Genomic DNA, 12142 nt, shown 5'->3' on the forward strand with positions numbered 1-12142 from the left:
TAAAAAAAAAGTGCATCAGTGCCAAAGCACGCTGAAACTGCTCCACAATCCTTTTTGCTGCTTTAAAGAAAACTTAAAGCCTTCTCTCTCTTCCTCTCACTCCTACAGTGAGCTGGACGATCGATGCAGGCTGATATTCTTTCACATTCATCTCTGCAGCTTATGAGTCTGACATGATTTATGCAGTCCCTCTCACCTCATTATCACCCTCTTCCTTCCTCTCTGCCCTCACTCCCTTTTCTTCACTCCTCTCTCCTTCCTTCCTCCTCCACCTCCCCTTTTACTCTTTGCCTCGTTCTCTCTCTCTCTCTCTCTCTCTCTCTCTCTTTTTTTTTCCCTTTCAATCTCCCCCTCTCCTCCCTCTCTGCAGAGCTCTCTGTCCAATGGGGATAAGGGTCGTGCAGCAGACTACCTCAGCAATGGCAAGAAGAGGAAAGCTGACGAGAAGGAGTTCATGACAGACTATGTGAGGATGCTTTCATAACACTGTTAAATGTTTAAGTAACTGAAGGGAAGTTTCCCCCCAACCCCAGTGCTAGTCCTCATCAGATTAGACCACTGGTGTCTGTATAGTAGCAGGCAAGCGGACTTTGGAGACCTGCTCTCTTTTTAGACACAAATTGAAATATTCACGCTCCCTGCTGTCATTACTGTACTAAAAAGTGGCATTTATCTATTGGAGTCATTGTGGAAGGGCAGATAAATTAAGTATTGTATGGGATTATTTTTAGAAGGAGATAAATGAGTTGTGGGTATTATGGTTTATGCATATTTTATTATCAAGTTCAGAATAATCGCTTTGTTCAAGAAGACCTGAAATGTAAAAAAAAAAAGAAAAAAAAAAGAGCAATGCATGCAAAAAAATCTAGAATATATAAATTAACCAAAATTCCAACCATAGCAGACAATGAAATATAAAGATAGAATATTTAATTTCCTCTATTTTTTTCATTTTAATAAATTATATATATATGTGTGTGTGTGTGTGTATTCATTCATTCAGATGTCTACCTTTGCAAAATAGCAGCCTTACGCGCACACACACACACTTCTGGTTCAAGTGTTTGTTGTATATTTCTACATGTGATCTACATACATCGGACAGCAGTGCACCATATCTAATCTCACTTTCTCTTCTCTCACAGGGCAGCGATGCGGATAAGAGTGATGATAATTTGGTGGTGGATGAGGTTAGTAGGCGGCCGCCGGCCTCTGTTGGCCTCACTTCACAGCTTTCATCTGCATACATCATGTAAACACAGCAGGACCATCTGAATAATAATAACAATACCCTCCTGTCCTCCTCCCACCTCGGCCTGCAACCCATTCACCAACATACAACCATAAAGCACATGTGCGCATACTTGACTGCAATGAGGTCGGAAAGTACAATCAACCAAAAATATTAGAGGATAGGTTCACAGTCTTTCAAGTCTGTCTTAAAACAACAGTCAGGAGCCCAAATGATTATTGAAACAGGTTTTGCTCGCTGTAATGATTCGTTCTGCTCATACTGACTGTTAGAAGATTCCCTCCAAATGCGCTTACAGTGTAAGTGAATAGGGCACATAATCCACAGCCCTCGTTTTGAACAAAAATGTAAAAAGTTTATCTGAAGATAATATGAGGCTTCAGCTGTCTGAGTTTGTCAAATGAAGTGGATATCTTCCACAGGTAGTTTTTTAGTAAAATAAATTCCTCTTTGTGTCTCGAGGGAGCTGCGTTGGATGTATAGTAACAAACAGATGGAATTATGCACTAAAAAGACAGTAACTTTTTAAGATATTGGCTTGATTTTACTCTTTTGGACAGCTGAAGCTTTATATCAGATTCAAATAAACTTTTAAATACACTTTTGTGTGGAAGGAGGACTGTGGATTTTGTCCCCCATCACTTACATTGAAGGTGAATTATGAAGGAATCTCTTAATGGTCAGTATGAACAGGAGAAATGATTACAGCAAGAAAAACATGTCAGTTTTCACTTGGGCACCTGACTGTTGTTTTAGAACAGACGTGAAAAATTGCAAAACTTTGACATGAATAATGTAAGTGTCCTGTGTGCATATAATAAAAGTGACTTTACTTGTGCTGTGTTTGGTGAATTTTGTTGTGAAAACTCCTCTGGTGCCAGGAATTGATTTCTTTTATGTTCATTGCAGTTAGTTTGGAATCAATAGAGGAAGAGCTGTATAGTTGGCATGAGGCCCCGTGGTTGAACAAACTAAGAAAAGAGTGCCACCTACAGAAAATCAAACACAAATAAACACAAGAAGAAAACGGGACACACTGGTTGATTGCCAAGGGATCTCTTTAGCGACGAAGCACCACTACCTTTTGTTTCTGTCCTGTGTTAATAAAGCTGTGTTTCGAATCCAGGACCCGTCGTCCCCCCGCAGTGTGCAGTCCTACTCGTCCAGGGAGAACGGTTTGGACAAGATGCCCCCGTCCCGTAAGGATGGCCCCCCGCAGGCCAGCCCCACCTCCTTGGCTTCCTCCAGCAGCGCTGCCTCCCCTTCTCGCGGCAAGGAGCCCCCTCAGGTACCACACACATACACACTTAGACATCTGTATTAACACAGTATGCATTTACCCATTCAATTCACTTTCCCCACACATAGACTGCAAAAGACAAATATTTGACCTAGCTGTAAATGTTCAGACACACATGGTATGTTGGAGTATAGGACATCAGCGTTTCTGTTCTGTCAGCACACTCTGCTGTTTTGTTCAAGGTCAATAGTTGGTCTCGGAGTTATTATGCTGTATATTCAACATCCCACACACATTCAGTCTGAGCTGTTGACATCCCACAGCGCTCCTCGAGTCCCATCTGCCTTCAGTCATCCTCGCTGTCATTCTCTTCTTGTTTGTGTGATTTATCTAGATCTACTTTCTGTTTATTTCTCTCTTCCTTCTAAATGTATTTCCTTTTCCTTTTTTATTTTGTAATAATTCTTTCTTTCTTCACCTTCCCTCCAGAGGGAGAAGTCCAGTACTCCAGGTATGAAGCCAGGTACCCCCATGTCTCAAGAGTCAAACACCCCCGGACCCAGCGGACCCCCACAGTTCCGACCCGTCTCCGGCAAACCTGGCGTGGACCCCCTAGGTAAGAGCGGACCACAAGCTTGCATTTTTTTTCCTCTGGTGCACATCATCTGAAGGAACTTGCATGTATGTTATTGTTAAAAGGAAACATTGATCTCTGAAGTTGAAGTCTGAATTGGAATGTGTTGGAAAAATAATTTTCTTTTTTTTTTTTTTTTCTTGGCATGTTGCTCATGAGACTGAAAAGATAAATGTCTGCAGCCCTCCATTCAGGGACACAAGCTTTCACTACACACAGGGGATCAATTAGAAATCTCATTCAGCATTTGCAGAGATGGGGTTTTTTTAGCGTGCACTGGCTTTGTTACATGTAGTGATTCTATCAACATCGAGCCGCGGTAGTTGGTATGGGTGTCAGCCAGCTCCCCACCACCGACCACCATCTGGACTTAATAAGCAGCTGTGGGCAAAAATATTCAGCGCGCTTCACTTTTTAAATGGAAAGATTAGGAGAGGTGATGGACTGTGACTGTGAGCTGCTTCATAATGAGCGTCCATCTATTCCAGTGTATCTCTTTCTCTCTTTTTTTTATTTCCTCACATCACCTGTAAACCCCCGTGCCGCTTTCTCACACACACACACACACACACACACACACACTGTGTGTGCAAAGCGCTCATAGATGCACCTACATGCACAGATATTGGATATATGAGACATTAATGAGCGCACACACACACACACACAAATACACACAGTGTCTCACTGCAGGAAGGCGTGGTGGCCAGCAGGGGTCAGTAGTGGTCTAGTGCTGCACTCAGCAGCGTTGTCCTGCCTTTTGTTGCAGGCGGCAGCTTGTTCACAGCCTGTCAGTCACAGCTGTCTCACACACTGAAAGGCTCTGCAGAGTCACCTCAATAAAATGAGAAACTTATTCTAGCCTTTGCTAAAGTGATAGATAAAGCTCTGTGGATGACTGACATACAGTTTTCTTTCTCTCGATCAATAGTTTGCTCAACTAGATAATTCACAACAAATTAACTCTCTCTGGTCTCTTCCTCCTTCTGTTTTCCTTCCTCCAGCTCTGGGTCTGAGGAACCCCCTGGCGGTGCAGGGTGCATACCCTCCGGGGGCTTTTGGCCTGCCCCCTCCAGGGGTGAACGGGGACTTGCCCGGGGCGGCAGGCTACGGAGCCGGCCTCCACTTGGTCTCCCCCCAGATGAATGGAGCTGCAGCAGCAGCAGCGGCAGCAGCTGCCGCAGGCTACGGACGGTCCCCTGTGGTGAGCTAGACGCTCCACAGATAATTTGTCTTTTCAGTGTCACTGTCATCTGTAATACCTCAGCATATAAACCTGCCAGACAGGCCAGCAGAGGGATATGGAAAAGAAGCAAATGTTCTAGACTGAGAACAGTGGGAAGCAAGGCTGCATTGTCATTTATCGTTAAGAATCTGACCTTGGCTCTCTTATATGATCTCTGTATTATCCATTTTTATGAACTCTCCTCTCAGATATTTTTTTAGGTGTGTTTTTTTTTCTTACATTAGGTATCTGTGTCTTCCAGGTGGGCTATGAGTCTCCACACCCGCACATGAGGGTCCCTGGGCTGCCTGCCAGCCTGCAGTCAGCCGCCTCCGGGAAACCGTGAGTTTCCTCTTCCTTCCATGCTAATCACCCAAATCTTCACCTGTTCACTACCAACTGTACTAAAAAAGCTCAGGCTCCTCACATTTCAGTTACAGCAGCAGAGGAGAACAGAGAAGACAAACAATGAAAGACGAAAAAAATATTTTAATAATTTTGAGTCTCCAGAACTCTGTTAGGTCAAAATGTTCGGCACCAACGATCCTTTTGTTGTGTTTGTACATCCTGAACTTGTTTTTCATTCTTAAAACACTTAAATGTTTCGAGACAGTCCATTTCTGGCTCCACTTTGTTGTTTGGAGTATTTTTCTTATTTCTGCAGCCAGTGTGGATGACATGACGTCAGTAATGTTTTCACAGCACAGTACCAAAATATATACAGTATTTTTCAGTTGTGCAGACATCAGTGGTAAATGTCAACTTTTAGTCTCAATCCTTCAAAAGTGATGCTGGAAATGCTGACATCACTAAGTTGAAATAGATGATGTAGGTATAAGGAAAACTGCCAAAATACACAAAAACATTCTGTGAATTTTCAGCAGTATTAAATAGTGCTCATTTAATCCATCTGATGAAGTGTTTTTACTGCAGTCTTTAATTATCCATTTCTTTCCTCTATCTTCTCTCCAGCGCCTACTCATTCCACGTGAGCGCAGACGGCCAGATGCAGCCGGTGCCCTTTCCCCCCGACGCCCTGCTGGGCCCGGGAATCCCTCGCCACGCCCGCCAGATCCACACCCTGAACCACGGAGAGGTGGTGTGTGCCGTCACCATCAGCACCTCCACACGCCACGTCTACACGGGAGGCAAGGGCTGCGTCAAGGTGTGGGACATCAGCCAGCCAGGAAGCAAGAGCCCCATGGCCCAGCTGGACTGTCTGGTGAGACACGAGGGAGGAAGGGAGACAAGTCAGACGGATGTTTGTAGACTTTTATTTACACTCTGGTGTCCGTCTTGTGTCTCATAATGTTGCTTCACTACCAAAAGTGCTCTTCACACACAAAAAAAAGCCTTTTTACATGATGAATTACCTTGATGTTGCTGTACTAAAGCCAAATTCTCCAGCATCTTTATTTATTGCTGTGATACTGCTGTAACAGCATGATTAACGTCGTCCCCTTGTCATCATTAACAATGTACAGTTCTACAATATATGCCTCTATACAAAAATAAGTGTATCTTTACACATTTATTGTTTTATTATGTCCAATCAGAACAGAGATAACTACATCCGTTCCTGCAAGCTGCTCTCCGACGGACGGACCTTGATCGTCGGCGGGGAAGCCAGCACGCTGTCGATCTGGGATTTGGCCACGCCCACTCCCCGCATCAAGGCGGAGCTGACGTCGTCTGCTCCCGCCTGCTACGCTCTGGCCATCTCCCCTGACAACAAGGTCTGTTTCTCCTGCTGCAGCGACGGCAACATCGTCGTCTGGGACCTTCACAACCAGACCCTGGTCAGGTAAGAGGAGGAGAGGGAGGAGACTGTAACAAGCTTCCTGCGCTCAGATGAGGAGAGTAGACGGAAAGAAAAGTTACCAGATTCTGTTCAAGCAGGGAGAGGAGAGAATGACGAAAGAAGTTATGAGGTGGGAAACGAGAAGAAAGGGAAGTGTGTACATTGGGAGGGAGCAAATTGTGTTATTTCTGAAATGTTCACAATCTGCACTATCAATCATAAAGTGGAGAGATGGGAAAGCAAACATTGTAGATGTGCAACTAAAGCAGAGAGAATAGATGCAGCGCAGAGAACATGGACTTAAGTTTTGAGCATAAACCGTGTGTGTCTGTGTGTTTAACAGTGAGAAACAGACTGCTTGTATTTCTCAAAGTCTTCTCAAAGGAACGTTTTTTGCACTATTCAGACAATTTACCACTACCTGCTTACGTTGCTGCCAGCCATTTCCCAAAGCAGCCAAACATGTTTTAGATTTGGAGTATTTTGCCAAACTCCCTAATTTTCTAAATTAACTGTTCAAATGACAGACCCACCTTAAAATTCTTCCGAATACACGTCTCCATTCCAGTCATTGTTGATTTAATTTCTTTCATCTTCTTTCATCCTGGGACTATTTTTGTGGTGGAGACCTCAAATAAAGTAGAAAGAAGAGAGAAGCAAACTTAAGGTTTATATATATGTGTGTGTATATATGTGCTTTATGTGTTTTCACGTTGAGGTTGAAGCTCTTGTGTGTTTCCTCCCTGCAGGCAGTTCCAGGGCCACACAGACGGAGCGAGCTGCATCGACATCTCCAACGACGGCACCAAGCTGTGGACGGGAGGGCTGGACAACACGGTCCGCTGCTGGGACCTCCGAGAGGGACGCCAACTCCAGCAACATGACTTCACCTCACAGGTAAACACACACACACACACACACATACATATACACAAGTCAGACTGATGAGCAGTAGTCTACTGTAAGGTTACTAATGATTAAAGCTGTTCCACTCTCATCTCCTCATTGCTTTTTCTCTCCCTCCCATCTTCCTTTTTTACTCTGTCCTCCTCCTCCTCCTCCCCCTCCCTCCCTCTCCAGATCTTCTCTCTTGGTTACTGTCCGACAGGCGAGTGGCTGGCTGTGGGAATGGAAAGCAGCAACGTGGAAGTCCTGCACGTTTCCAAACCTGACAAGTACCAGCTGCACCTCCACGAGAGCTGCGTCCTCTCCCTCAAGTTCGCCTACTGCGGTACGTACTTGCACGCACACATCACACATACACACCGCATAGATTGATGGTTTGGTTACATCACATAACCTGTGGGTTTAATCACAGGGAAGCAGAACAAATCTCTCTGCTTCTCCCATTATTCAAAAACAGTTTCTTCCTGTTCACCTTTCCTGTTCTATACAAAAGCGGCGCCTCCTCTCTGGCTCCTCCATATCTCACCTCCCCTGAGGCTTTATCTGCTGATGGCTGCGTGTGTTTCGTCCTGTAGGTAAATGGTTCGTGAGCACAGGCAAAGATAACCTCCTGAATGCATGGCGGACGCCTTACGGATCCAGCATATTCCAGGTAGACCATCAAACACTGACTTTCATGCACAGCACAATAATAAGGCGACATGATGAGAAATTATGTCATCAATCTTCTTTAAATATTACAGGATTATTTTGGGACACAATTACTTCTGTTTTGACTTTAACCAAAAGTCAACATATGATTTTCTGTGTCACTATTAAAACAGTTTGTCTCTAATATGGCTTCCTTTCTCTCTGTGTGTTCAGTCGAAGGAGTCTTCGTCAGTCCTCAGCTGTGATATCTCCCCTGATGACCAGTTCATCGTCACCGGCTCGGGGGACAAGAAGGCCACAGTCTACGAAGTCATCTACTGAACTCTGATTGGCTGAAGAAAAAAAAAAAGAAGCAAACTAATAATCAGGGGGCGGAGCTGAGGCTCCCTCCTGCACCAATGACTGTACAGAGCATCGGTGGCATGGAAACAAGAGACACTCAACTCGTACTTTGTTGTTTTTGTTTACGTTTGTGAAAGAAATGAGAGACAGTCAGTGAGAGAGAGAGAGAGAGAAACAAGGGGGCACAAAGTCACATCTCTGGAAAAGAAACAAACTGAACTTTGTTTTTAATGCTCTGAGAACGCTGGTTAGTCTATAGCTGCGCAATTGTGGGATTCCTCCAAAGAACTTTTGTTTTTGTTCCTTTTTTTCCCTTTTTTTAAACAAAATAAAACCTCTGTAGTGAACAAGAAATTAGCAAAAAAAACTTATTTTTTTAGCCTTTGAATTTTTCGCGAGCAGTCGGACCACATCGAGTGGATAGACGAGAGGAAAATGACGGAGACGTGGGACAGAGGAAGTGTGGGAAGGGTTCAGGTTGGGTTGGAAACTCTTAATGGAAAAATACGGTCCGTATTCTGTGCTGTGTTTAAAAAAAGAAAAGAAAAAAGAAAAAAAAAAAAAAAAAAAGCCCAAGTCAGCTTGGCCTGGTCCGGTCCAGCTCAGTCCACAGCACGTGGCTGCTCCTCGGGGCAGCAGATGCGTGGCAGATGGCAGGATGGTGTGCTGTGAGGTTCCAGCTATGTTCCTTTTTTTTTTTCCTCCTGGTTAAGTTTCAGCAGCAACATGATTGTATCATCTCCAATACATAGATGACATGACAGAGCTCGGTTTCCTCTAAAGTGTCCAGAGACTCTGTTTGTCTTTGTTCCTTTTTTATTTGTTTTTGTTTTTTTTCTTTACAAAGGAACAAAGATGAACTGATTCTGGAGATGTTTTTAAGGAAACCAGCCTGGAACAGAAAACCATAACCCCGAGGACAAAAAAACAGCAGCTACTCTCCAGTTTTTGGGGACGTGGCCTCTGCTGCATCATCTTCATCCTTAACGCTCAACATTAAATGTGTTTTTTCTATTGTATTTGTTAGGGCACATAGGCAGACAGGTATTTTCACAACTGCATCGTGAACCTTGCTATATATGGACATGTAAATAAAGTTCTCTAAAGGCAAACGAGGATGTTATCTGTGACTTGGATTTGTTTTGAGACATCAGGCGGGAGTGTGGGGCATCTTTCATAGATCAGTGCGTTTTTTTGTCTGTGATCTGCAGTGTATCATTAGTGGTTTTTGTCTTTCATGAGCCTCTTTGTTCACAAAAAACAGATTGAAACTTCTCCTTAAGGACCAGTGCAGCTGTAATGGTGTGAAGTTTAGAAATGAGGTAGATCCGGCGTGTGTGTGTGTTGCACACTTCTGGCTTTCTAAACCGCAACTAAGTTAGACTTGCCAGGTTCAACTTGGATGTTTGAGACAAAAAAAAAAAAAAAAAAAATCAAAAGAAGAATGTTTAAAACATTACAGCCAAGAAAGCTCACAGCAAGGTGCCAAAAAGCATCTTCAAATATTTAGATGAGAAATGAAGGATGTGAATGGTAAGTACACACTCTGCTGCCGCTCTGCTGTGATGGAAACATTTCTCTCTCTGAGGAAACGGCAAGTTGTGGTCAAAAGTTTACATAGACTTGTAAAGAAAGTGTATGTCATGACAGTCTTAAGTTTCAAATAATTTCTACAAATCTTATTTTTCTGTGATGGAACGATTGGAGCACATACGTCTTTGTCACAAAAAACATTCATGTATTTAGGTTCCTTCATGAATTTATTATGGATCTTCTGAAAATGTGACCAGATCTGCTGGGTCAACAGTAAACATACAGCATCGCTCCTCTTGACATCAATCATTGCAGTTCAACTAAATTTGTTGGATTTCTGACACGCACTCGTTTCTTCAGCACAGTCCATATGTTCTTGGTGGGGTTTAAAGATTTTGGGAAGGCCATTCTCAAACCTTAATTCTAGCCTGATTTAGCCATTCCTTTACCACTTTTGATGCATGTTTAGGGCCTTTGTCCTGTTGGAACACCCAACTGCGTCCACAACCCAGCGTCCTGGCTCATGATTTTAGGTTTTCTTGAAGAATTTGGAGGTAATCATCCTCCTTCATTATTCCGTTTACTTTCTGTAAAGCACCAGTTCCACTGGCAGAGCAAAATCCTACCACCACCATGCTTGGCAGTAGGAATGGTGTTGGGGTTACAGGACTCACCTTCTCCCCTCAAAACATATTTCTGGTCATTGTGCTCATTTTTTGTTTGATCTGACCACAGAACTTTCCTCCAGAGGGTCTTTCCTTTGTCCATATGATCAGCAGCAAACTTCAGTCGAGCCTTCAAGTGCCGCTTCTGGAGCGAAGGTTTCCTTCTCGCACGGCAGCCTCTCAGCCCATAGTGATATAAAACACGCTTGACTGTGGACACTGACACCTGTGTTCCAGCAGCTTCTAAGTCATCACAGACCTGCTTTTTGGTGGTTCTTGGTAGACTCTTGATCATCCTGACCAATTTTTTCTCAACGGCAGGTGATGGCTTGCGTTTTCTTCCTGATCGTGGTAGTGACACAACTGTGCCATGCACTTTATACTTACAATTGTTTGCAATTTTTAGCTGCTTTGAAATGGCTCCAAGTGACTTTCCTGACTTGTTCCAAGTCAGTGATCAACTTTTTCAGATCCATTGTGAGCTCCTTAGACTTCCCATTGCTGTGGCTGAGTCTAATGAGTATATCAAAGGAGCCTTAATTAAATGGGCTCAGAGAAGTCACCAATCAATCATTATCACTCACAAGAAGTTAAAAGTTCATGCCACAAAAGCACTTTTTTGACACTTTTTACATTACCAAAATTGATAATTAAAGTTGCTGTGTATATATATCTTTGACCCAGCAGATCTTGTCATATTTCCAGAAGACCTGTAATAAATGTATAAAGGAACCAAAATGCATGAATGTTTTTTTGTGACAGATGTTTGTGTTCCAATCATTCCATCACAGAAAAATAAGAGTTGTAGAAATCATTGGAAAATCAAGACTCACGACATACAGTACATGTTCTTTACAAGTGTGTGTAAACTTTTGACCACAACTGTAAATGTCTGCATCCTCAGAAATGCGAGAAAGCGTCTTAGGATTCAAACTCACAGCATGAACAAGTTAGGATTCACAGTTCCACTGAGCTCTCAGTAAATAATGCAGCAGTACCGTTGTGTTTGGTGCTGAGGGAGCTCGTAGTGTGGTGAGACAAAGGTGATGTTCAGTTCACCAGGCTGTGGGAGGGATTATTACAGCAGTAATGCCCAAGAGGGAGTTCTTCAGTGATTATGGGTGTAGTGGTGACTGGCCTGCCAAGAAACAAAGCTTGCACTGTGTGAGACATGAACCTGAAGAATAAAAAAAACAGTAAGGCATTTATCTCCTCTCTGGAGTAAAGGATTGTTTGCATACAGGTGGATAATGTATCATTTAGCTTCATTTAATTACATTTGGTGCAAGATTGAAAAACAGATTTTTTACTTTTGACCTATTTAAAACTTACAATAGTGCTGTTGGCACCTTTGTGAGCCACCTAGACTAAAGAATCAATAAAGACTGATTAAAGAAACAGTTTCTTCTCAGTACTCTGGTCAGATCACTCAACTGAAACGACTGCACTATGAAATAATTTCAGTTGCCTGATTAGGGCAGAGTAATCTTTCTTAGCGACGTTACAGCAGGATCGTCTCATTGGGACTTATTTATCACGTAAGATACTCCAAAATTTCGATGGAAGTTTTAAAATATGCAATGAATGGGAATCTCGGCTGCCAATTAAACAACACAGCCTTTCAAGATATTTGGCAAGCCCTGTTTTATGTATTTTAAATTTAGGCCGAACATGTCAGCATCTTTTTAAAATTCTACACATATGGAAATCTGTGTAAATGAGCTCCAGTATCTCTGCTGTATTTGATGTGTGTAACTGCTCTAACAGAAGAGCCCTCCCGACGCATGGTCACACTTCAGGGATCAAAATGGAATTGGTCAGATGTTACCCAGTGTTTGATTTTTGCCGTGTATTGTCAGTGCTCTGCATCACCAATTTGCCTTTTTGTTACTG

The 12142-nt window shown here is 43.1% G+C and overlaps 1 protein-coding gene across 4 annotated transcripts in view; it reads left to right on the forward strand.

Annotated features, from left to right (window-relative positions):
* Nucleotides 1-9167, forward strand: part of tle2a (TLE family member 2, transcriptional corepressor a) — a 46533-nt gene extending 37366 nt beyond the window's left edge. For all 4 annotated transcript variants that reach the window (XM_042416993.1, XM_042416992.1, XM_042416994.1 and 1 more), the window contains exons 9-20: nucleotides 371-466; nucleotides 1146-1190; nucleotides 2379-2540; nucleotides 2982-3108; nucleotides 4131-4330; nucleotides 4614-4693; nucleotides 5324-5573; nucleotides 5908-6155; nucleotides 6902-7049; nucleotides 7233-7383; nucleotides 7634-7710; nucleotides 7923-9167. In XM_042416993.1, the coding sequence (XP_042272927.1) occupies nucleotides 371-466; nucleotides 1146-1190; nucleotides 2379-2540; nucleotides 2982-3108; nucleotides 4131-4330; nucleotides 4614-4693; nucleotides 5324-5573; nucleotides 5908-6155; nucleotides 6902-7049; nucleotides 7233-7383; nucleotides 7634-7710; nucleotides 7923-8030 (1692 nt within the window). In that variant the 3' untranslated portion in view covers nucleotides 8031-9167. The remainder of the gene's footprint in view (nucleotides 1-370; nucleotides 467-1145; nucleotides 1191-2378; nucleotides 2541-2981; nucleotides 3109-4130; nucleotides 4331-4613; nucleotides 4694-5323; nucleotides 5574-5907; nucleotides 6156-6901; nucleotides 7050-7232; nucleotides 7384-7633; nucleotides 7711-7922) is intronic.
* Nucleotides 9168-12142: the final 2975 nt, after the last annotated feature.

This window comes from Thunnus maccoyii, chromosome 7 (genome assembly GCF_910596095.1).
Source record: "Thunnus maccoyii chromosome 7, fThuMac1.1, whole genome shotgun sequence".
Lineage (NCBI taxonomy): Eukaryota > Metazoa > Chordata > Actinopteri > Scombriformes > Scombridae > Thunnus > Thunnus maccoyii.